Below are 26997 nucleotides of genomic sequence, written 5' to 3'. Positions count from 1 at the left end.
CCTGGCTTCTCCAGGCCTCCCTGAAGGTGGAAGATGCCCCTTCTCAGACACGAGCCTAGAATCACAAGCCCCACCACAAGGGGAGGTACAATCATGCTCCCCATTGTGGATCCAGATTCCCGAAGAGGCTCTCTGATTGGCACATGTGTGTTCAGGACTCCTGTCAGGGCCCCGGCCCCCAAACAATACAGATGCATCCCTCTTGCTGCCAGATGTTTGTATGATTGTAGTTTTGCACAGCTCACCCATCAGCACTTGGGACCCACACCTGTGCCTGTCCTAAGCCCTGCGAGCCTGAATTTTTAGAATCCTCTGCAGAAGATTGAGAATGAAATGAAAAGGAGAAAACAGATAATCTCTTCTCCTTTCACTTCTGGCTTGCCTGGCAGCTGTGGCACTACAACTCCCGGGATTGCTGAGGCAGTTTCTTGAGGCGGGTAAAACTGAGCAGACTCAGCTGCTCTCCTGGTGACACCTTAGATGGTTAGATAAACCTCAGGATTTGCTGCAACTGGACTTGTGAATGCATCGGTCTTAAAGGGGCTTTGTACTCAGAACTTCTGCAGCAGTGACTGTCCAAAAAATGTGGGCACAGTGCTTCTTGTCCCCTTTTCTAAAAAGCCATCAACTCTGCAGGCTGATAGGAGCTACCAGAACTATGGCCATTTTCAAAAGCACTAATGCTCTGTGGAGTGCTCAGGGTTTGTTTTCTGTCTCCTCTGCATCCTCTGTACAATGTCTGGGAATCTAAATGCAAAAGTGGAGCTGACACTGACTACCTGAGAGGCACCTCCAATTTGGGAATGTGTAGGGACCCCCCGCAGGTGTCTCTCAATGTCTGTGGCCTGAGGACTTGCAGCCCTTTGAATTATGTAAGAGGAATGTGACCTCTCACTGGCTCCTTTCAAAAGGTTGAAAGCTGGGATGTGCCAATGTGCATGCAGCCCTTGGGCTGCTTCAGACAAACCCTCCCGTCCTGCTGGTCTGGAAAGCCGACTTGTCACCACAGACCTCATGAAATAGAAGACCCCCTTCTTTTTTTTTTTTTTTTTTTTTTGATCATTTCACACTTGTTGGCTTGCTTCCCCTGTGTCTTGAAGCTGAAGATCCTATTTCTGTCTGCAGTCATCAAGAAGCACACTCCTGTCAGCCCTTGACCCTTGGCTTAACTTATTAAAACTCATCAGTGCAGGGGCACCTGGGTGGCTCAGCAGTTGAACAGCTGCCTTTGGCTCAGGTCCTGATCCTGGGGTCCTGGGATCGAGTTCCGCATCAGGCTCCCTGCATGGAGCCTGCTTCTCCTTCTGCCTGTGTCTTTGCCTCTCTCTGTGTCTCTCATGAATAAATAAATAAAATACAAAAACAAACAAACAAACCCTCATGAGTGCAGACAATAAAAGCAAACCTGAGTTACATGTCAAACCATTAACCTAAATTGTATGTTAAACTTACACTTAGAAATGGTTGGGTCTGAAAAAAGGTTTTAAGAATGGAAAGCAGCTTTAGGACAAGAACAAAAGTCACCACCCGATTCCTCCAAGGTTTTTGCGGTCTTGCTCTTTAGGGAACAGATGGGCTTTTGGAGGTATGGCTGGAGCAGCAAATACTCAGATGAAATTCCAGGGGGAAAAGATCATGACACTTTTGTGGGAAAGAGGTATGTTAATGCAGAAGGTGGAGAGAGAAGACTAGAAAAATTAACCATGAGTAATCGTTGGCCCTCCTAAGAAATCAGTTAAGGGAACTTTCTTTGCCTCAAATAACCTTCATATCTCAGTTATTAAAACCATACCTTGTTTAAGCATTACTCTTTGGAAGTCTTATGGCCTAGAAGAATGCCTGATGTAATTCTTTCCCGGAGGGAATGAGACTTCTCCACCTACCCAGGCAAGGCTTTGGAGTCAAAGCAAACCCAAACTTAAATCTTAGATATACTCTTAGGAGCTGTGTGACCTGGGGCAGACTACTTACCTTGCCCTGAGTTTCTTCTGTAGTCTTTCCTGGTGGGGTTTCTGTAAAGAGGGGATTAGACAGGGTTTGGAAACTTCCTGTCACAGTGTGGAGCAGATGGTCAGCAACCCCTGAGAGGGACTTGATGAAAAATACTGCCAACGTGCAGAATCTTCGGTGACACATAGTGACTTCCAGAATGAATGCCAGCCTGCCTCTGACCCTGCCCCCATGGCCTTTGAACCCTGGGATTTGGGCTGTTCTCCACCCCATTTGGCAACAGCCATGGGACTGACTGTCCTACCTTTCTCCTTAGTTGTCTATGCTCCTTAGCCAAATGTGGTTCTCTCTGAATGCTGTGTGGCCAAGAGCAGGATGTGGCTTGGTTGTTCCTTACTGGAAACAGAAGAAAACTCATGAGGAACGAGGAAGAAGACAGTGACTGAGGGAAGTACCCAAGCATCCTAGCTCAGCTGAGGAATTTCTAGTACTCTGGAATTTACGACTTTAAAATTTTATTTATCATAGTGGCCATCTTGCGCAAGAGGCAGCCATACCCCACCAATTGAAAACACATGCGTACACATCATACGTAACACACACATCAATGTTAGCAACACACAGAATTGCTATACCAGAATTGGGTGTGTTTATTTCATTTGTGATAATTTGTGGTGAAAGCGTGTGTTGTTTATAATCAATAACATGATCAACATATTCTTTTAATACCTTGAGAAGGGGTTGATTTTTGGTTGGTATTTGGAAGCTGTCGCCCTAAATCTATATCATAAAGGGCTTTAGATTTGTCGTTGCAATTCTCATTAGTATGGGTAAACTACTCTGCCCAGGTAGTGGAATAAGAAAGGCCACTAGACTTTATTTAAAATGTGGTCCAAATAGCCTCCATAATGAGAAACTTATTGGTTCATAATGAGTTTTTCTTTATCTTGCTGAGTGTGCTGCTGGCTTTGGGATGTGGTTATTTAAGATAGGCTTTTTTTCTCCATTTGAGACTTCCATTATTATTATATCAACAATAAATATATTGAATTTATGCCTATTAAATATTTTCTGGCTTCTTCTTAACACATGAACGTATTACGTACTTGTTTTGATTTATGTTTATCTGTTCTTTCTGGAATGCTCCATTTTAAAGGCCATTTAAAAAATATTTTATTTATTAATTCATGAGAGACACAGAGAGAGAGAGGCAGAGACACAGGCAGAGGGAGAGGCAGGCTTTAGGCAGGGAGCCCGATGTGGGACTCGATCCCGGGTCTCTAGGATCACACCCCAGGGCTGATGGCGGCACTAAAGCACTAAGCCACCGGGGCTGCCTTTAAGGCCATTTTTATTTTTATTTTTATTTTTTTTAAAGGCCATTTTTAAAAGGTTTTTCTAACTGGCAGATCTTTGGTTATTAATTTTTTACTTCTCAAGGAAATTAGAAAACCAGATCTTCAAATAAAAAAAATTAAAACTAGTTTATTTTGCTGTTTAGAACAGAGAAACTTAAATTCTTACGATTTATAGTTAATTTTATTGTCTTTCGAGAGAGAATTAAAAAAAAATCCCTCCTTTTCTAGAATATTTTAGAGAATATTTGCACAGCTCCGTAATTGTGTCTTTTGATCACATAACTGTCAACAGTTACGGGTTTTTTTTTTTTTTCTAGCCTTTAAGGAAGTCAACTTCAGAGCAATTAAATACTGAAGATCCAAAATAGAATTTAGTCATCTTTGTTTTTATAACTAATATACATTCTGAGCTGCATCACAGCTGAATATGTCTGAAAAGTTGTACATAAATCTGTTGTGTTACTTGATTGATCCAGCAATGTAGTAGGAAAATTTGCTCTTAAGGTCTGTGATTTAAGAACCCTTAAAAACAATACTTCAAATTATTTCACTTATAAATTTAATTTTTGTGTCATGCTAATTTTGAAGATGTTTTTCTCAATTCCAGGTGGCTCTTGGTTTTCTTTCTAATTTGTGACTTGGAAAGAAAAAAAAAGCCAAGTTACTCTCATACTTTATCACCCGTCTTTCATGAAGGAAATCCCATTTTCATGAGGAAATCTTGCCACATCTAATCCACCTTGTGTGTTTTGGCAACAGGGACAAGGAGAGTACAGTTCTTGCTGCTCCTTATAAAGATTTATTTTGTAGCGGGTAACCTTGGTAGTCAGACTGTTCACATTTATTTATAACTGTCTATAAATTGTTATGAAGCTGAAATTCACGATTTGTTCATCCAATCTGAATAGCTTGATGGAATGATTTGACATTTTCTGGAGTCTACTTGTTTGATATGTTGCCTTTATAGAGTTCTTTTCTTAAAAACTTCAAAAGAAACAAAAATTTTTTTTAAACCATCATCAGAAGAAAATGTGAAGCCCTCACTGGTCTGTTTTCTGTGGTCAAAATTTGTTGGGCAGGGACACCTGAGTGGCTCAGTGGTTGAGCATCTGCCTTTGGCTCAGAACATGATCCCGGGATCAAGTCCTGCGTTGGGCTCCCCCCCCCCCCCCCCACAGGGAGCCTGCTTCTCTCTCTACCTATATCTCTGCCTCTTTTTCTCTCTGTGTCTCATTAGTAAATAAATCTTAAAAAAAAAAAAATTGTTGGCTAAACCAGATACGTGTTTCTGAGCATCTACCATGGCCTGTATCTTCACAGCCAACCCTCCCAAACTCATTCCTTTTTCCCTTTGGGTCAGGACCCCCTGGAAGTGCCAGGCCCTGATGGGCCAGTCCCATCCTGAGGGGCCTCAGGATGCTATGTTTCTGCTTTTTGCCATCCGATGAAGACTTGCTCACCTCTTGACCCCCAGGACTCTCGGCTGCCTTCCTTTCTCTTGGGGAGGACACTGCGTACCTCTTGGGGAGGTTCTGTGTATTGGCCATGCCTGACACTTTTTTGAGGCATTAACAAGGTAATTGAAATTTCTTAGCCAAATTGGATGGAGAATATGAAGTAGATACCAGTGAAAGCAATTCAGGGCACTTTGTTGTCAACCATTGGGAGATAATGAGGATTTCCCAGCGTGATGAGTCAGTAATTTGTAGGGAAGTTTTATGAAAATAAAAAAATGAATGATTGCTCTCTACACAGTGGAAATTGTTATGGGATAATGAGCCACCACCTTGAAATCTCATCATGTTATGGGGTTTCTTTTAGTACTAGAAATCCTTGAAGTGCATGATTTTTATTATTTTTGCTTGCCAAAAAAGTTATACTTCAGAAGGTCAGTACTGGAGGGTGGTTCTTTTCAGAGTGCCTTTTACCAGGAGGTGGACTTTCCATAACATGGCACAGAATGAGCAGCTCCTTTCCAGCCCATTCTTGCTCTCTGCCCCCACCTAGGAGCGATCCTGGCAGAAACCCACAGAGCATGGGCTGCTTGCTTAGGTTTTCTTTTTCTTTTCTTTTTTTTTTAAATTTTTTAAAAAATTTATTTATGATAGTCACAGAGAGAGAGAGAGAGAGGCAGAGACATAGGCAGAGGGAGAAGCAGGCTCCATGCACTGGGAGCCCGACGTGGGATTCAATCCCGGGTCTCCAGGATCGCACCCTGGGCCAAAGGCAGGCACTAAACCGCTGCGCCACCCAGGGATCCATTGCTTAGGTTTTCTTCCTCGCCTGCAGACCCAACCCTGGAAGGAAGGGAGGGGGCTGCCTTGTTGTGGGGAGCATGCAGGCAGAGTCAGCAGGCCTATGGAAATCTACAATATGTGCCTCATACAGGCAGTTTGTCGGCAGAGTGGCAGACTGCTGTCAAAACTGTCCTCGTTAACGTCAAAACCTGGCTCGAGGACTAATAATTCAGGACTTGGATGTTTGTCAGATTTCAGGAACATAGAGTTAGGTCAATCATGAAAGTCAATGAAGTCTATCAAGTTATAACAATAACTTGTAAAAAAACATTTTTAGAGCATAATTATCATACAGAAACATGCCCAAATCACAATGAATGTGAATGAATACATACGATTACATGAAATGAGTAACTGTACTATCCATCACCCAGATCGATAATAGAGGATTCTCAAACCCTGGAGACGACTCCCCACACCAGTTATCACCTCTCTCCAAGGATAGCTACTGTCCTGATTTTTTTTTAAAGATTGTATTTATTGACTCATGAGAGACATAGAGAGAGAGAGAGCCAGAGACACAGGCAGAGGGAGAAGCAGGCTCCCTACCAGCAGCGCAATATGGAACTCCATCCCAGGACCCCATGATCACAACCTGAACCAAAGGCAGATGGTCAAGCACTGAGCCACCCGGGTGCCCTACTGTATTGATTTTTAAGACCATAGATGAGTATGACAAATGAGTTCATGATCAATGGAATCAAATCTATATTCTTCCCTGCAAGTTCTTTGACTCAGCATTATGTTGAGACCTTCATCTGTGGTATTACTGTGGCAGTAGTGGATGCATTTTCATTGCTGGGATGAACACCACAATTTATTCATTCTACCAATAATGGATATTTGGATTGTTTCCAACGGGGTTGTCACATGTCTTTGGGTGAGTTTCCATCGCATGTTTATGGGATCGCTAAGTCTATACATATATTCAGTTTAGCAATCCCTACAGTTTTTCAGAGTGGTGCCAGAGCACCTTTAGCAGTGCTGGGTGCTCTGCATCCTCTCTGACATTTGGTATTGTCTTTCTCATAACAAACTCTAAAAATTTTGAAATTGCGGTATAATACACATAAAATTTACCATCTGAACCATTTTTGAAGGTCATGTAGTAGTAAGTGTATTCACATTGTTGCACAGCCAGTCTCTAGAATATTTACATCTTGCAAAACTGAAACTGTTCATTTAGCAACAACTCCCTCCTGCCCCTCTCCCCGACTCTGAGCCCCTGTGCAGTATATATGCAGTATTTATCTCTGACACAGTAAAATACTTCTAAAGAATAACATCTACCTGCTTAGTAGGAAGCTGGTAACAGTATGTTGTATGCAGGGCACATAGCTTGGGTTCAGCCTAACATGCACTATAGAATTGCAGGATACCCCATCATATTCAGTAACGGCATTTGTGAGCACCCGAAACGTTTGACATTGGGTGCAATGCCTTGAGGAGTTCATCAAACTAGAAACTTAGAGCACCTTTTCGGTGTTGGTAAAAATGATTGTGATTAATTGCACTACATTATTCTTCAGTGGAGAAAGAAGACATTTTTTTTTTCATAAAAACAATTCATTTGATAGTTTCCTTTCCTTTCTCTCTGGGCCAGAATTGGATCCAGTTTATGACAAATCCTCAACTGGGGGTTTCCCCCTTCTTCTTTGTAACTAATCCTATTAATCTTGAGGGTTTTTGTTCAGCGGTCTCTTTATCAATATGTTTTCAATTCTGTCACTTTGCGAATTTAAATGGTCTTAACCTGTTGTAGAATCCCCCCACCCCACCCCTGCCCCGGCATAAAGTGGAGAACGTCTCCAGGTATTCTTTAAATAGTAACATTGTTTTATTTGGGGGAGAGGAGATTGTGTGTGCAAGAAGGTGTGGAAAGATCCGGGTCCTGGAAGCTGGGTTAACAAATCAGCACGATGCTGTCCCTGGACAGCCAGCCAGTACTGGTGGTGGTAGGAAACCACTTGTCTCCCACAAGATAAATTTTTATGTATGCAAGATACAGATCACTAGGTCACCTGTAAATTGTGTTGTGCAAATAATATGTGGGCATATACCTAGAAACCCACACATGCATGTATATCACAAATAATTTGTAGGTCTTTTTTATTCCTTCTAAGTTATTTGTAACATGTTGCTTCAAGGGATTTTCCATTTCCCAGCTGGATCACAGTATCTTAGTATTTGATGGCACCTGAGAGCTTCTCTAGGTACAGAACATCTTGCCTCATGTTTTAGAACTGTTGATTTTCTTTTAAAAATGATCTAACCACAGACCTGCCCAGGAAGTAAGAAGAGAGCTAGAAGGTAAAGCAGGAGAAGGATGAACTTGTGGGATGTGGGGAGAAGAAAGCACCGTGAGGCAGGAAAAGGAACCTTCTCCCCAAAGCCAGCATCTTCTCAATTATCCCATTTATATTTAGACCCTGTTGGAAGTGGCAACTCATTTCTTTCCAAGACAAACAGTTATACTGTTGAATATTTTTATTTTAGTGTGTCCATTCCCTCTTAGAGCTAAAACTCTTTTTTTAAAGATTTCATTTATTTACTCATGAGAGAGACAGAGAGGCAGAGACATAGGCAGAGGGAGAATCAAGCTCCTCACAGGGACCCCAATGTGGGACTTGACCCTAGGACCCCAGGATCACACCTTGAGCCGAAGGCAAAATGCTCAACTGCTGAACCACCCAGGCATCCCTAAAACTCTCCTTTCTTATAATTGTCTGTGGATCCTTAGTCTTTGGGGGTCGAGCCTGGTCCTGTTTCTTTCCTTTTTTTTTTTTAAGGTATTTATTTGAGAGAGACTGCAAGAGTGAGCACATGAGCAGGGAGGAAGGGCAGAGGGAGAGGGAGAAGCAGACTCCCCACTGAGCAGGGAGCCTGATGAGAGGCTCGATCCCAGGACCCTGGGATCATGACCTGAGCCAAAGGCAGACCCTTAACCTAACTGAGCCACCCAGGCATCCCTCATCCTGTTTCTACTGACCAAACTGAAAACCATTCTCCATTATTAGCCACAGCAACAACTGCTCTTGAGCTTGGAGTTTGTTGCATCCTCAGTGCTTGTCCTTTGTGTGGTCCCAGTGCCATACACAAGAAGTGAACAACTAGATTTAATGAACTTTTTCTGATGTGAGATTTTCTTGGCTGGTTCCTCTTTCTCCTACCTGCTAGATCTTCCCTTCCCCTTCTTCCCAAATCCCTCCCTATGGTGGGAGCAGTTAGCTCTCTGCAGAAAGAGAGTAACAAATGTACTCTTCGTGGGGGGGGGGGGGGGGTGTGGATATCCCAATAATATGGGTAGAGCTCCCTTCCTATTTTTCTCCTGTTGAATGTAAAATTTGCTTTAGAATAGTCATAGGACATGTTAGTCAGTTGGAACTGCTATAACAGAATACCATATACTGGGTGGCTTATAAACAACAGAAATTTATTTCTCACAGTTCTGGAGGATGGAAGAGTCTAAGATCAAGGTGCCAGCAGATACAGCATCTGGCAGGAACCCAGTGCTGATTCATAGAGGGCTGTCATTGTCATCTTGCTGCGTCCCCACATAGGAGGAGGGATGAGATAGCTCATGGGAATCTCTTCTCATAAGGGCACTAATCCCATTCATGAGGGCTCCACTTTCTTGACCTAATCATCTTCCAAAGGCCCTGCCTCCAAACAGCATCATCACATTGGGGATTAGGTTCCAGCATGCGACTTTTGGGAGGAAACACACACACTTAGTCTGTTGTACCAGTGGTACTGAGTTTTTATACATTTGATGCTGAAATGGGAGAAATTATTTCTTTCTTATGTTTCAACAACTATCTTCCCATGAGTACTGAAAACAGTACTCCTAGGGCTATATATATAATTAGTTGATGGCATCACTGGATCCATCTTTCCATTCAACTTCCTACCAATTCAACTAATAAAACTGTTGACCTTTGTTGCTGGCGCTCTCTTATGTGCTGTTCCTGGTACTCCGGTCTCTTTGCCTTGTTCCTAAAATTAGAGGCTTACTGATGACATTTAGACTGGGCTGGTGGTTGCAGGGGTAAGCAGTCTTATCAGCATGCTTCCAGCTTCTTCATTGGTGAACTGCTGCTGACTTCTGGGTGGAGGGTTACATACTGAAATGCAGGAGAAATATGAGGCCCTGCGTATCTTGCTAATCCATCTTGCACCTACGACCTCAAACTCAGTTCCTTAATTCAGAATTACACATGTGTGTCAAAAGGCAATGATTAACTGGAACACCTTCCCCTTCTGGAACACCTACTCAGAAGATTTCCCAAGAATATTTATCTTAATATTTGTAGCTTTTCCAATGTGGTCTTGATGGAACTGTCCTATAGAAAGAATTTGTGGTGGAAGAGTTAGCAAAATGCAGCTGTTCACTAAAGTTATGGCTCATGTTTAAAAAAAAAAAAAGAAGAAGAAGAAAGGAAAAAAAATAAACCCTGAAACCACCAGGCTCTGAAAGCCAGACTGTGTTCCTAATGCCTTGAAACAGCCACAGGGTATTTCAGCAGAGAAAACAGAGCTTGCTGTATCGCTGCCCTTCCTGGGTTTGCCTGTGTGGCTCACAGGCACACGCAGTTAAAAAGGAGCGGCTAATGATATAATAAATGCTTTTGAAATTTTTCCATTGAGCCGTCCATCGGGAGGTGACTGCTTTGAAAAATGAGTATGAAAATCAAGTATAAAGTCACCAATGGCTCCGTCTACTCAGTAATGAATGAAGCCCCAACAGAAGAACGTGTGCGTGCATGTGTTGCCGGTCTGTCGTGCTTTGTTTCTGCTTTGTATTTTCTTTTTTTTTTTTTTTTAAGATTTTTATTTATTTCTTCAGGAGAGACAGAGAGAGGCAGAGACCTAGGCAGATCCAGGACCTTGGGATCATGACCTGAGCCAAAAGCAGATGCTCAACCACTGAGCCACCCAGGCGCCCCGCTGCTTTGTATTTTTTGTTCCATGAAATTAATAAACCAGCCTGGCCTGTGGTATAGCTAGCGTCAAGGAAAAATTCTTTTTCACAGGCTCAGAGCTAGAGATTTGGTCCTCTTTGCTTTTTCTTTTTTTTAAATGGTGGTTAAAAACATAAAACTTCGCTCTCACCCATTTTTAAGTCTGCAGTGCAGTGGTGGTAAGTATATTCACGTTCATCAAGTGTAAAACAGATCTCCAGAACGTTTTCATCCTGCAGAAGTGAAACTCTGTGCCCATTAACCCCACCGCTCCCACCAGCACCCCCTCACCGCCCCCACCTCACTATCCTGCCTACTTCCTATTGCTATGATTTTGGTCCTGGCCTTTTTTTTTTTTTTTTTTTTTTACAAGCCTGTGTATTCTGGAATCTTCTCTCCTGCTTCAGTCCAGTTTGGGCTAATCTTGCCATTAACGAGGACAGACCAATTCGTAATTTTCACAGGTGTTTTATAAAAGAGAGCACTGGCTTATACCCACAGTGTGTGGGGCTTTGATGGCAGGGCTGTTGAGAAGGCCGTCGTGCATGATGAAGAAATTAGACACTGAACGGCCAATATAAAGTTTAATAACCAGATCTTTTCCCTGCTTCTCTCCTCCAGAGTCGAGTCTAACTATCCAATTTCTGGGCAAACCTGTAAACTCTGTTTCTTTATCAATTTTTGACAGTGACAGTCTGTTTAAAAAATGTGCTTCTTGCCCTCCTGTATTTTAATTCATGTTTTGTAGCCCTCATGTAAACACTTAAAAATTGGGACAAAGTGCATTTCACTAGTGCACACTATCCACAGAATATGGTCACTGCGAACAACCCAGACTCTGGATCCAGGGGAACACAATGGTTTTGGTTTGTGCATCCATGTGTATGTAGCTGCTGCAGATGAACATTTTGAGTGCTATTAGGTCACAGAGGATTTTTAAGATTTTATTCATGAGAGACACGGGGGGGAGGGGGAGGACAAGGGAGAGGCAGAAACACAGGCAGAGGGAGAAGCAGGCTCCATGCAGGGAGCCTGACATGGGACTCGATCCCGGTTCTCCAGGATCACGCCCTGGGCAGAAGGCAGGTGCTAAACCACTGAGCCACCCAGGCTTCCCCTAGAGGATTGTTTTTTTTAAAGGCAGTTATTATTGCTTGCTTTTGCTCTTTCCAGAAACATCTGTTTCTGGAAACATCTTCAAATGTGACTTTTCTCTCATTGCTGATACCCAGCCACTGTTGGCTGCCCATGCTACTGGGCAGGATTTTATTTCAAAGATGTACTCTCTACCTGTGCTTCTTATTACATCTTAGACTTGCCTTTCATTGCCCTGCCACTCACTCTGAGCTGTGGTAACACTACATAAAAAATGAAGTATCCCTAAAAATGCCAATTACTAGGATGGCCTACTTGAAAATAAGGTTTTACATGGGGCTTGAAGTGAGCCCCAAACTGAAAATCTGTATGATTTAACAATAGGATGGGCTAAATCCAAGTCATCCTCTTTACCACATTTTGAAATGATCACTTAAGAGTAAACTAGGGATCCAGTTCAAAAAGGAACAGAAGGCCTGGACACTTTGGAGCTCTCCATCAGTAACAACAGCCCACATGGTGGTATATTCTCTGAACAAGATTTGAAAAAACACAGCCCCTCCTTTTATTTCCTGTTATCTCGTTTCCTCATAAAAGCAGGTGAAGATTAAGGCAGAGACACTACATGGCCAGTTAGTCCTGGTGATATGATGGTTTCACGGTGTCATTTTGGTCTTCCTGTAGGTGTTTCTTTACCTGTATAATGGTCATATGAGTAGTCCTCTTGTGCACTATGGCCAAGCCTGATGTGCTTCCTTGTCAGTAGAGAGCCATCCCTTATTATTTTCCCTTTTAGCATTCTCCCTATGATTAGCCTTTCCAGAGTGGTTTCCCCTTATGGCGTTTGCAAGATGTCAATTCTTTGAACAACAGTATCTTGAAATGAAAATATATCCTAAAATTGGCTTTAGAATCTAGGCCCCAGGATATAGTTCTTTTTGTTACAAGGTTGTGCTGTTACGGTCTCTCTGTGAGAATTATGATTTTAAAAGGAATTCATTCACGTATCCATTCAGCAAATCTTTATAGACACCTACAATGGATCATGCTGATCTAATGAACAAAAGAGACAAACATCCATGTGCTAGCAGAGTCTGCATGCTAGTAGAGCAGGACAGCCATGGATAAGAAACATTATAAAGAAATACTGTTTTGTATGCTAGAGAGTGATAAAGTGAAAAATGAAAATCAGGAAAGGAGGTAAGGAGTCTGGGAGCAACTTACAGTTAAACAGGATGGTTTGGGTTAGCCCTATTGAGAAATGACATTTGCACAGAGATTTGAAAGAGGTTGAGGGAATTATCATGAAGATTTCTGAAGAGAGGGTGTTCCAAGCAGAGGGAGCAACTGATGCAAAGGCCCTGAGGTGGGTGTGTACCTGATAGGCTGAGATCTGCAAACAGGCCTGTGTGGCTAGACTGGAGTGAGCAAGAGGGAGGACGCTTGGATATGACCTCATACATGACAGGGGAGGAGCAGATCCCCCCGAGGCCTTGTTTTTCCATTGTAAAGATTCTGACTCTGAGTTTTGAGGAGGAATGACACCTGATTTAGTACAACATGGCTTTTCCTGTTAGAACTGACCTGAGAAACTATTTGGGAACTATTTATGTAGTCAGTCGAATGGTAATTTTAAGTACAGAGGTCAAATGCAGCAAAGAAACACAAGGAAGCTGAAAAAAAATTTCATCAAGGTATTGAAACAAGTGACTTTGAAAAGAATGTCATAAAAGGTAAGCTGTGTGGTTTCCAAGTTCTGAGTGTCATGAAGAAATGTGGATGTGTGCACAAATCAGAATTGTTGGAGGGATACTTCTTTAAACTCTTTGTGCATGCAACAATCTAGATATGTATGGTTTAGAGGCTGTGACTGGTGTCAAGTTTCCAGGTGAACCTGATTTTCCAGATGAACCTGGAAATCATTGCTACCCTGGAATTAGCTCCTAGAAATAGCTCTTGACTCGATCCTTATTTCTTTGTACTAGGGTTGTAAGAACCTAAAGAATGTGATATAAACCAGCCAGCCAGCACTGGTTTTAATAATGCCCAAGGAGCTTGTTGCCTGATAACTTAAAGGAAAACTGTTTAATTCACACTCTTTCAGTCTTTCTCATGGACTATCCATATTTTTGGAAATGCTCTGTATACTTTTGCTGTGTATACTTACCTATGAGCTTTTTCCTAAGCCTATAGTCTACGCATTTAGACTTTGTCTTTCTCTCTAGCAAGTTGGTGGCAGGAACAATCCATCAACAGTGAACATGCAGAACTTCTTGCTTTCTAGGGTTTTCTAGTTTGTGAATCATACACACTTGTCCACCCCTGCCCCTTATTCCCATTATCTCATTCTTCAACCCCTCTTCAGAAGATTCTGGAATATAATGTTTTATTTTATAGTGGTTAAAATGTAGTAAGTCTTAAAGCTACTCAAGGAAGTTTTCATAGATAGAAAAGGTGGAAAAACTTGGAAAGCCTTCAACTACAAATGAAGCCAGCATTTTATGTGTTAACCTCATGGAATTCTCAGACCCACCTCATTATGGGGTATCATTGTTCTATTTCTCAGATGGAAAAATCAATGCTCAGGCAGGCCATGTAATTTGTCTGGGTCATATAGCTAGTAAGTGACAAGCCAGGCATCAAAGTCCTATCTTAACGACTCTGGAACCTCTGTCCAGTGCACCTCGCCTCCCCACTCCTCCATTCTATCCTGCTCCCAAATGTAATCTCACACATTTTTATACCTAGTAGTAATAGCTTCGTCCATTGGAAATGAGGCACAGTTTCGGTGTCTTTCTTTATAACGTATGCTTTGTTTACAATGAAAATACTCCATATAGCCCTTGACTTTTTCTCCACCCCCATTTGCTAATCCTTATAGTAGATAATCAGTCCTTTTGGATATTTTCCTATTATAATATACAGCTAACATAAAATTTACCATCTTAAGCATTTTAAGCATACAGTTCAGTGGCATTGAAGTACATTCACATTGTTGTGTAACCATTACCACCATCCATCACCAAAATTTTGTTTATCTTTTCACACTGGACTCTGTACCCCTGAAACAAGAACTCTCCACCCCTGTTCCACCCCCAGCGAAACACCATTCTACCCTTTGTCTACTTTTGGTCTCTGTTGCTGCCTTTTTTTTTTTTTTTTTAGTTTCTTTTTATTGGAGTTCAATTTGCCAACATATAGCATAACACCCAGTGCTCATCCCATCAAGTGCCCCCCTCAGTGCCCATCACCCAGTCACCCCAACCCCCTGCCCACCTCCCTTTCCACCACCCCTTTTTCGTTTCCCAGATTTTGGAGTCTCTCATGTTCTGTCACCCTCTCTGATATTTCCCACTCATTTTCTCTCCTTCCCCCATTATTCCCTTTCACTATTTTTTCCCCAAATGGATGAGACCATATAATGTTTGTCCTTCTCTGATTGACTTATTTCACTCAGCATAATACCCTCCAGGTCCTTCCACGTCAAAGCAAATAGTGAGTATTTGTCGTTTCTAATGGCTGAGTAATATTCCATTGTATATATAGACCATATCTTCTTTATGTTGGATGCTTTTTGTTACCCTTGTTATATACTTGTAAGTTTCTTTTCACCGTGTCTGGAGCCTCTGTGCTTACATTAATCTGAGCTTTCCAGTTTTTCGAAGGAGGAGAAGTACAGTTGACCCTTGAACAATGCAGGAGTTAAGGGCACCAGCCCTTTCTGTCTAGTTGAAAATCTGTGTATAACTTTTGACTTCCCCAAAACCTGACCAGCCTACTGTTGATCCAGAAGCCCTACAGATAACAGTTGATTGACACATACTTTATATGTTATGTGCATTATATACTGTATTCTTAGAATAAAGTAAGCTAGAGGGAAAGAGTTACTAAGAAAACACCATTACAGTATGATAGGTGTTTAATGAGAAGAATCTACATGTAAGTGGACTCATGAAATGCAAACCGAAGTTTTTCAAGGATCAGTTGTACTAACTCAGATTAAGAATCTGACGTCAGGGATCCCTGGGTGGCGCAGCGGTTTGGCGCCTGCCTTTGGCCCAGGGCGCGATCCTGGAGACCCAGGATCTCTCTCTCTCTCTCTCTCTCTCTCTCTCTGTGACTATCATAAATAAATAAAAATTTAAAAAAAAAAAAGAATCTGACGTCATTGCAGATATGCAAATCTGGGGCCGAGGCTCACTTGCACTCTCAATCTTCTTATGTGCTTTAATAGGATATTAAACCTGTAAAGTACTTGAAAAGGAATGAAAAGTAAATAGTATTTATTTGTGAGGTTTTCTGGGGACTCCAGAGCTGAGAATTCTTAAATTGTCCCAAAAGCTTACATATTCTTAATTCAAAAGCTTTATGCATAAAAAATAGTTCAAAAGTCCTTTTTCAGGAGAAGAAAACGTTCCCATTTTCCCTACTGACTAACTGAAAAACGTGAAAAATGTGTTGTTGAAAGTGTCTGTAAACATTTAAAATAATTTATTCATTCATTTAGTGTTCCTGAGGGTGTCCAAGAACCTTGGAGATTGGTTCTTGCGGGGAAAAGCTGTGTTTAAAAAGCACGGTAGGAAAAAAATCTGCCTGCAGAAGAGAGAGGAGAAATGGGAATCACATGATACTTGGTACTTTGTTTTACAAAGTCTTCACCCTTCTGTTAGAATGTTAAGCTAAATTCAATAAAATATTTACTTTCCATCTTACTTTGGAATAATAATTTTGGAGTAAGTCCACGATATCAGGTGTATTTTCAGAAAGTTCAGGCTCTGTGCACTGAATGCAGTGTTGATGTTTAATTAGATCACTGAGCCCAAGGAGATAAACCCCAAACTAAATAGACATAAGGAAAATGAAAGCATTTTTCTTTGGGAAGGATTTAGTGCTTTTCCGGAGCAGTCGTGATCTGGGTTGTCCTTGCCCTACTCATTATTGGCGTGATATTTTATATTTGCACTCAGGGATATTTTTTTAAAAGTCAAGATTGTCTTATTTCGATAAACTTTGGAATTTTTTATGCATTACTTTTGAAAGGGATCCAAGGATAATGAATTGCTCAGGGTCAAGAGCAGAGAAACTCAGCACTAGGGCATGAGCACATCTTCATCCACATTTTTCCTGTTTTGCTCACTGCATGGGAGGTTTGCGGGGAGCCATGGAAAGCCTCCGCTGTGCATGCACACGTGCAGTCTTGGAGCCCAGGCAGGGGAGTGACTTCTGTCTTAATGTCACTGTGGTTATAATGTAGCCAGAATTACAGCCCAGCAGCTGAAAGCCCCCATTCTCCTCTTGGCCTGGAGTCGGGGCTCTGAAATCCAATCTGAAGTGTGTTTAACGAGTGCTCTGATCACTGGGGCTCAGTGCGGCTGGAACAAGGGGCACAGTGTGTTCGCAGACGGTGTGGCCACCCCTGGAGCCGCGGCGAGTAGCTGGACAGGCCGAAACATTTAGCTGCATCCTCCCAGAATGAGGGCCTTGTCCTGGTGCCCAGACTTCAGGGCTGAAGTTACCGTCCCTGCTCCTGCCCTGGTTGGTATCCCGTGGTGGCGGCGGTGATCACAGTGTCTGCTGATGAGGCCACCACCGATTTCCTGCTGGGTTTGGAGTCCTTTTTGTCCCTCCCCTCCCCATCATCACACGGATTACCTGGTCGAGTGTTGGATATGGTCTTAAGAGCTCGGAGTACAGTAGATCGTACAATCCTCACCACAACCCTAAAGAAGTGGTTTGGCCATGATGCTCATTCTACGGAAGGGGTAGATGAGGCCCAAAGAGTAACTGGCCCAAGGTCACACTGCCATGGAGAGGAGATAGGGAATTTGCAAGGAGGCAGATGTCTTCAGAGTTTGTATTCTATCATTAATTTTTTTCTTAAGATTTTATTTATTTGTTAGAATGAGAGAGAGAGAGAGAGAGAATGAATGAGCAGAGTGGAAGGGCAGAGTGAGAAGCAGACTCTCCACTGAGCAGGGAGCCCTAGGTGGGGCTAGGTGCCAGGACTCTGGGATCATGACCTGAGCTGAAGGGAGACGCTGAACTGAGCCACCCAGGTGTCCTGAGTTTGTATTCCTTAAAGAAAAAAAATTTTTTTAAATCATTTTCTTTTACAGAGAGAGAGGGGTGGGGGAGGAGGGCAGCAGAGGGTGGCAGAGGGAGAGGCAGAGAATCTCACACAGACTATCCAGTGGGTGCAGAGCCCAGTGCATGCTCAAGCTCACAACCTTGAGATCATGACCTGAGCCAAAACCAAGAGTCAAAGGCTTAATCAACTGAGCCACCCAAATGTCCCCAGAGTTTATATTCCTAATAATGACATCACACTGCCTCTCTACATCACCCAAAGGCTTGGAGGAACAGCATGAGAAACATCTCCCACATTTCAGTTGTCTCATGTCTGTGTTCCCTAAGGAGTCCTGCCTTTGTGGTGGAAGACCGTGGTTGGCTTATGTCACACTCACCCTAGCTTGCAGGGGCTGTGCCTTATTTTGCTCATCCTGTGTCATATTATGTGGCATACCAACCCGCTTTGGTGCCTCTCATTATAGCTCTTGTAAAGCATCAGCCTCTTTCCTTTGAAAGTTTTCTCCAGAACAATTTGAGTCATCAAAATTGCAGGTAGAGGTCTTGAAAAGGAGAAGAGGGAAAATGGAGATACTGGAACTCAGAGATTAGGAGCAGATTCTCTGAACTGGGTTTGAATCCCAGCTCCACAGCAAGAGTGTGATCTTGGCAAGTCTGTGGCTCCCCCACGCCCCCCCAGCGCAGAGTGCCCCAGGGCAGGTAGCCTAGCGGAGCCGCAGGTCAGCAGCTGAAGGGATCCATAAGTCCCCAGGGTGAGCCCTGGCCAGTCTCATCTGCCTCTAGTGTCTTTGTTGACTCTGGCAAGCCACCAGCCATTATTATTGACCTCCTGGAAGGGAAAATGGTAGGGACTCTGTTCTGTGCTATCAAGCAGCCTAATGCCCTGATTGTGAGTCACCAGCCCTTGTTTTTTACTCCTGTAACATTTAGAATCTTCTTTTTCTTTGGGTTCCAAAATTACCCAGACATTAGCCTTGAAATGGATTGTACTCATTCATTTTGTGAGGTCCTCTCTGGCCCTTTGCAACTTAAAATTACACTCCACCACTCTGCAGATTTCCTTGCATTGTGCTTGTATAATCTCCTTTGCTCTTAGGTCTCTCTAGAAGTCACATTGGTCAGACATTGGGACTCTTGAGCCCATAAATGCCCTGCACCCTCATCTCATTGCCATCTCTTGGTCAGGATGTCTTGTTTCTAGGAGTTTTCACCTGTATCTTTAATCCCTTCCAGTGAAATTTTTATTTTTGTGGTATTTTTTTTAATTGCAAGGAGCTCTTAATTGCTGTACAAATATTTCTTATTATATAACCCTCTGGGTTTGTTTAGGTTTTTTGTTTTGTTTTGTTTTTTTCCTTTTTTTAAAAAAAGTTATGAACTCCAAGCTATATGGGGGTACATACTTAACGAGTGTTTTCAGAATACCTGGGTGGCTCAGTGGTTGAGCATCTGTCTTCGGCTCAGGGTGTGATCCTGGGGTCCTGGAATTGAGTCCTGCGTCGGGCTCCCTAATGAGGAGCCTGCTTCTCCCTCTACCTATGTCTCTGCCTCTCTCTCTTTGACTCTCATGAATAAATAAAATCTTTTAAAAAATAAAGCAAAACAAGTGTTTTCCTGTAGTCTGCATCATCAGAAGTGCCTAGCATCTCCCATTTCTGACCTTTTGGGGGAGGTTCTGTGTAAGGTGGCTGCTTCCCTACTGTAGACTCTCTCACCTCTGCTCTGAGATTAGATTTCAGCATTCTCACCTGTCCTCTTCTTCAATTTGGGGGGAATTTCTCATCTGCTGTCTCTTGTCTCATTTTCTTGGTTTTCTGTGAACCTAGTCCTCTTTTTCCTTTATCCTTTACTATTTTTTTTAAGCAGGGTTTCTGGGTGTAGTGGAGATGCATGTATTCAGTTGGCCGTATTTAGCCACAGACTGACATTCTTTTCTTCGTTTATATTAAGCTCTGTCTGGCAGTGGCCTTGTGCTATATTTTCTAAGAGAAACATGCATTTATGGACAGTTAGGTGGGTTCCTGTGGAATTTCTGAAATTGTACTCTCCTTGAACTTCTGCCTCATTGGCAGCTTCTGTTGGTGTGCAGAGGGGCTGGGAAGGGAGAGCCCTGGAGGGATCTCTGGGGTGTTGGGAATGTGTGTGAGTTGTGTGCATTCAAGGCTAATTCCTGCCTCTCCAATCTCACAGGTGGAAGGGTCTCAAAAGAGAATATTTCTTAAAAAGGATTTTAATTCTAGAACACCTTTCACATCTAGAGCAATAGCTGTAAAAAGGAGAATATCTTTTAACAGCAGGAAAGATAAATTACCTTCTGTAATTAGTATATAACTTGCTGAGTGTATTTATTTGGTCAAATTAGAGAAATTTTGAAGGCCAGAGTTTTTATGTTATTCCAAATTGCTTATTGGCTTGTTAGTTCCTTGTAATCTCATTTCTTCGAAAGGGACTATTCTGGATGTGACTGCATTGTCTCTGCCCCCATGTGGCTAAGAGATGGGTATGAATTTGCTACAGCTGCTATAACAAAGTACCACAAACTGGGTGGCTTAAAACAACAAATCCAATCTCTCACAGTTCTGTAGCCTACAAATCCAAAATCAGGGTGTCATCAGGGCCATGCTCCCTCCAAGACTGGTAAATCCTTCTTGGCTTCTTCCACCTTCCAGTGGGAGGCTGTTCATTCATCCTTGGGTAGTCCCTGGTTAATAGTCACATCACTCCAGCCAGTCCTTGCCTCTGACATCCTGTGGCCTTCTCCCAGTGTCTCCGTCTCCACATCATCTTATAAAGAATCAGCCATATTGAGTTAGGGCTAACGTATTGGCCTCATCTTTAATCTTTACTTGACTACATCTCGAAGACCCTGCTTCCAAATAAGGTCACATTTGCAGGTACTGGGAGTTAGGGCTTCACATCTTTTTGAGGGACACAAGCTCATAAACGTAGGTTTGGCTTTTTTTTTTTTTTGCTACAGTTAAGCCTCTAGCTTGATGTTCGCCTCAAACAGAAATCAGAGTGAGAGACCATAAAGCCAGCCAGCTAGCCCTGCATTTCAAGGATCCACATGTCATTCAGGAACAACTGATTGATGTGACTGGCACCTTGCTACTCAAAGCGGAGTTTTTGTACCAGCAGCCACTGTCCTGGGACCCTTTGGAAATGCAGGTTCTCAGGCCTCATCCCATTCCTCCAGAATCAACACTTGATGCTTATTAAACTTATTATATATTACATTACATATGATAATTATTATTATTAAGCTTATTATAATCTTATTAAGATTGATGGGCACAAAATTCAGAAGTGCTGCTCTCTGAGTCACCTTCAGCAGGGATCCTGGGATGGCCTCTGCCCTTGGAGACATCATCATGTAGCACGCTGATGTGGCAGCCAGGTTTTTTTGTTTTTTTTTATATTTATTTATTATTTATGATAGAGAGGCAGAGACACAGGAGGAGGGAGAAGCAGGCTCCATGCCAGGACCCTGACACGGGACTCGATCCCGGGACTGCAGGATCGTGCCCTGGGCCAAAGGCAGGTGCTAAACTGCTGAGCCACCCAGGGATCCCCACAGCCAGGTTTTCTATCCCATAACATTGCAGAGGACTGCCTCCAGTGGTTGGAAAATGGATCTTCCTTCTCAATGTCAACTCATTCCCCTGACATCAATTCTATAAATTAACATTTTTCCCTTCACAGTAGAAGCAGCAATAATAGAGAACTTGTTCTTCTGTGCCAGGGCCTTTGCTAACCACTTTGCAATCGTGGTTTTAATTTTTATGTTGATACTGGAAGGTAGATGATAATGTCTCTGGGCCTGTCATGACTCCGTGTCCTCTGGACTAAATTGTGCTCCCCTGCCCTCAATTCATATATTGAAACCTTAACTTTCATTGTGGCCATATTTGGAGTAAGGAAGTAATTAAAGTCAAATGAAACCCTGATTGAGAAGGATTAGTGTTCTTACAGGAGGAGACACTAGAGAGCTCTCTCTGACATAGCACTTACCATAACATTCTAGTTTAGCTGATTACTTGGTTGTAGCCTCGACTTAAGAGATACTTGTATTGATTTATTTCTTCAGCACCTAGCCCAGTGCCTCCATGTGGCTACTTGCTTGCTGTCTATACCACAGGCAGGCTTGTAAAGCTGGCAGAGTTAGTACATCCTAGGCAAAAAGTAGCAAAGGTCCGTGAGAGAACCTACAGTATTCTAATGCCCTAGGATTAGACTTGTTGAAGGTTAGTGGGTTATAGAACTTTGAATAATATTCTGATAGGCATTAAAGGTAAGAAAAAGGAGACCAGGGCCTTTGAGACAAGCCATTCTCTGCTGGATAAGAGCATGCCCTGGTTGTCATGGTAACGTTAATCCTAAAGGGGGGGAGGAAGGAAACAAAACACTTCCAGAAACAGCTTTCAGAAACCTCAGCAGATGCAAATTTTTTAAACCAGGGCAAACGTTATCTTTATAGATTCGTGTCTACTAGATTGCTTTTGAAAGGTTAGAACCTTAGCTTATACCAAGTAGGGGACATCATTTGTTCAGATGCTTTGAGGAATTAAGGAGAGGGAGAAAAATCTACCCCCACCCCAGAAAGAATTATCTGTTCTTTTGAAAGAGAAAAAAAAATTCCCACATAAAACTTCATGTAATAGAAATAACCTGAGGCATAGAGATATTTTAAAGGTACGGTAAATCAAAGCAACTTTGACAACTTTTAATAGCTTAAGACCACATTTGAATGTTCATACTACTTGTTATTCAGTACTGAGTGGCCAGACATTCCCCAAAAACTCAAAACCTCCTTCTAAAAGATAATTTTATAGGATTCTGTAAACAGAAAAATCAACAGGGGCCCCCAATTTGAAATCAGCCAACTAACTTATTTGTGAGCTAGGCTAAAATTCAGATGCGTTTTGGAGGAGCATCATTCAAAGTAGCCAATAAGAAAAAAGTGATAAAGATGTGATTATATAGTTTCACTAATTGCTGATTTGTTCTCCAGAATAAAACATATAACTACTATTCAGTGTCTTTTCTGTAAGGCACAGAGTTAATTTTAATCAAGACTTGAGCAGCCTGGGTGGCTCAGCAGTTTAGCACTGCTTTCAGCCCAGGGCGTGATCCTGGAGACCCAGGATCGAGTCCCACTTCAGGTTCCCTGCGTGGAGCCTGCTTCTCCCTCTGCCTGTGTCTGTCTCTCTCTCTCTATGCCTCTCATGCATAAATAAATAAAGCCTTTAAAAAATTTTTTAATCAAGACTGGCTGAATATGGGGTCATCCAGACTGACCGTTTCTTTGAGGCTATTGGGAGTCTTTTTTTTTTTTTTTAAGAGTTTATTTATTTGAGAGAGAGAGAGAGAGAGAGGCAGGGACAGGCAGAGGGCGAAGCAGGCTCCACACAGGGAGCCTGACATGGGACTCGATCCCCAGGCTCCAGGATCAGGCCCTGGGCTGAAGGCGGTGCTAAACCACTGAGCCACCTGGGCTGCTGAGGCTATGGGAGTCTTAAGGTCAGTTTCCTCAGCCCCAGTACTAATACTTGGTGATAATTTAAAAGCTCATTTGTCATAAGATCCTTTTCATATTAAACTTTCTAACATGTAGGGGTTTTTTTTTTAATATTATTTATTCATGAGAGACCGAGAGAGGCAGAGACATAGGCAGAGGGAGAGGCAGGTTCTCTGCAGGGAGCCAGATGTGAGCTGAAGGCAAGATGCTCACCTGCTGAGCCACCCAGGTATCCCTCTAACATGTTGGTTTGCAAATGCCGTGCAAATCACTTGGTTTCCTTTCCTTGGGTTTGGTAGCTTTTGCAACATTCAGTAGAAATGTGTGTCTATCTTTAAAGTGAGCCCCACTTTGAGAAAAGACCTTTACAGGTCAGTCTTCTTAGGGTCTCTGCTTTGTGCTTTGCTCACTTGCTGTTGGATATACCTCCTTCCCCCATTCATACTTCACTGACTTATTTCTAGATTGGTTTTAGCAACAGGGCTGGTGGATTTATAACTTTTTTGAACCTCATCACTGGCTGCTAGTGCAAAGCCTGCCCCAAGTGCAAACTTTGTGGTTGCTCCAACAATGTTCATTTGTTGAACACGTAAAAGCACTTTTTGCACCAAGAAATCTTAGCGAGTGTTGAGTGCACACACATGGGTGTTCACTCACTCTCCCCATGTGATTGGGCCATGGCCACTCTTACCCCAGCTAGTCTTACCCCTCAATATTTTCCTAAGCTCCAGTTTCTTAGAAGAACTCATTTTCTGGTTCTTAAAAAAGTTGAAACAGATTCTATTGTATATCACCTTCTCTGGCTATTTGTAGATGTGAACCCCGTCCCCATTACTTTTTCTTGTTTCTTTTTCCTTCTGCATTTTTTCATTGTGACAAAATATGTATAACCTAAAATTTCCTGGTTTAGCCATGAAGTGTACAATTCATTCACAATGTTGTGCAACCAACACCACCATCCATTCTCCCTTCCATGATGTGATTGCTGTGTGTGTGTGTGTGTGTGTGTGTGTGTGTGTGTTGAATTCAAATTCTAGTTGGTTAACATACACTGTGATGTGAATTTGAACAAAATTACTTTGTGGAGTTCCAAAAAATTCATCAGAGACAAGTGTTGAGGAATGATGTTGCTGACTGAGTAAATCCACTATAGGAAGTAAAGCAGGGATGATTTCCTTTAGAGAATGGGAACGAAATCTTTTATTTTTTAAGATTTTATTTATTTGAGAGAGAGAACAAGCAGTGGGGGTGGGCAGAGGGAGAGAGGGAAGCAGATGCCCCGCTAAGCAGGAAACCCGACATGGGCCTCTATCCTAGGACCTGGAAATCATGACCAAGCCAAAGGCAGATGCTCAACTGCCTGAGCCACCCAGGTGCCCCTTTCCCTTCTGAATTACACATTACAGTTTTTCTCATTAGTTCTGACACAGTGCCCGTGGGATGATTCTACCAGTGACCCTTGAACCAGGCACTGAAAGAGCTTGGTGAGGTTGGGATTATCCATACAATATCCATAGAGAATATTGTATGCCTTCAGATAGCTGTGATTATCTTCTGGATTTTAGTGATGAAGAATATGGGATAAAGTGGCATCTTTTTACAAAAAAAAAAAAATGCTTAATCCCTGGACACTGAAGCATCTTTGACAGCTCCTCAGGTCGTCCTGGGCCAGGCTATTGAACATGCCCCTCTATGAACTTGTTAGGCTGTAGTTCTTACCCTCAGTCTCCTGGGTTACTAATTGGTTCCTAGAATGCTCTGCTCTTCCCAGAGGGAAGGTGAAAGCATAACAGCAGTAACTGGAAATGACTTTGTTTTGAAATCTTTTCTTCCAATGTTTGACCCGTGTGGTGGAATTGGATCCACTTGACTAGTGGGGTCATTAGGAATCCACCAGACAGTGAAGAGAAACCAAGGCATATGATTCTTAGTGTTTAGGGTAGACATTGGGTTCTTCTATAGCCGGTTTCCTTTCCCCGCAGATTCAGTATAAAGAAAATGCATATAGAGTATTGATTTCTGCAGGCATTTGATTGACTGCCAAGTGCTTTGCTAGACAATAAGAACATAAAGATGGATAAGTAGCCCAGAATTTAAGTGGAGAGACAGGCTTGTGTGTACTTAACTATTTATAATATGGTGGAATGAGTAAATTTTATTCTTTGTTCATTCACTTCCAAATTGGTCTTTAGGCACTGCAGATACAGAGATTAATAAAATGCAGCCTTTATTCATTGTAGGTGAGGTATGGATGAGAGTTTACACAAAGTGCTAGGAGAACCTGGGGAAGAAAGCTGTAAATTCTCCCTGCCAAGGAACAGGGCCAGAGGTTCCTCTGCAACAAAAAGGCCACAAAATCATGAGTTGAAAACTTATGTTCCCACAAAACCTGCACACAAATATTTGTAGCAGCTTTATTCTTAATTGCCAAAATTTGAATGGTAACCAAGACATCTTTCAATAGATGAATGGATAAATAAACTGTAGTACATTCATACAAGGGAATATTATTCAGCAACAAAAAAATAAACTAAGAAGCCACAAAAGGCATCTGGAGACCTAAATGCATACCACTGAGCAAAAGAAACCAATCTGAAAAGGCTACATGCCATATGATTGCAACTATACAGCATTTTGGAAGAGACAAAACAGTGGAGACCGCAGAAAGACCAGTGGTAGTCAGGAGTTGGGGCTGCGGGAGGTAAGGGGATGAGGGTTGAATGGGTGGCACACAGTGGAATCTTAGGATGGTGAAACTATCCTCTGTGACCCTATAACGGTGAGTACATGATATTATAGATTCGTCAAGATGTTTAGAGCTGTACAGTGCAGCGTGAACCCTGATGTAAACTGTAGGCTCTGGGTGATGATGACATGTCCGTGTTGGCTCAGCAATTGTAACAAATGCATTAATGAATGATTAATAATAAGGGGTACTGTGTGTATGGTGGGAAGGGGTACATGGGAACTCTCTGTTCTTTGTCTTTAATTTTCTGTAAATCTAAAAGCGCTCTAAAAAATATTTTTTAAAAAGGGGTGGGGTGGTGCCTGGGAGGGGGTAGGGGGGAACTGGCAGAGAATTAGCATCTAAGTGTGAATACAGCCTGGAAATGCCTCCAAGGTGTGCAGCCGGGAGTCTGGTCAGTGTTCATGGAGGTGGGCACACTGAAAAGGGCCGGAAGATTCGGGAATGAAGAGGCTTCCTAGGGTGGAGCCATGGCTCGTTTTCATCTCTGCCTGCGCCAGAGGGGGTAACTCCTGTTGTTTCTGTTCACAGCAAAGAGCTCCGGGGAAAGTATTACTGGATGCGGTTTGCAACCACCTCAACCTCGTGGAAGGGGATTATTTTGGCCTCGAGTTTCCTGACCACAAAAAGATCACGGTAAGTGATGGGAAATGAATGCCCTAAAACAGAAGAAAACCATCTAGAAAGCCCTTGTTAATCTTTTTGGAAAGTATTACGCACACAGGATTAGCAGGTTCAAAGAGAATACTCGGTGAAGACTGGCTCCCTCTGACCCTTTCCCTCACTTCTCCCTCCAGGAACTACCGTTACCAGCTGCCTCTGTATCCTTCTGATAAAAGTCTGTGTCTGTGTGTATACAAACACATATTTTTGAAACACGTGAATGTGGGGAACAATATACAACATCCTATATCTTCCCCACCACTTCTGTTAATGTATTGTGAGGATCTTTTCACTTTCCATGCATAGAATCCACTTCTTTTTT

The 26997-nt window shown here is 42.5% G+C and overlaps 1 protein-coding gene across 1 annotated transcript in view; it reads left to right on the top strand.

Annotated features, from left to right (window-relative positions):
* FARP1 (FERM, ARH/RhoGEF and pleckstrin domain protein 1) overlaps positions 1-26997 on the top strand; it is a 282324-nt gene that overhangs the window by 157131 nt on the left and 98196 nt on the right. The window contains 1 exon segment of the mRNA XM_041731186.1: positions 26544-26648. Coding sequence (XP_041587120.1) covers positions 26544-26648 — 105 coding nt within the window.

Source organism: Vulpes lagopus, chromosome 16 (assembly GCF_018345385.1).
Source record: "Vulpes lagopus strain Blue_001 chromosome 16, ASM1834538v1, whole genome shotgun sequence".
Classification (NCBI taxonomy): Eukaryota; Metazoa; Chordata; class Mammalia; order Carnivora; family Canidae; genus Vulpes; species Vulpes lagopus.
This window is presented reverse-complemented; position numbering and strand designations above follow the sequence as displayed.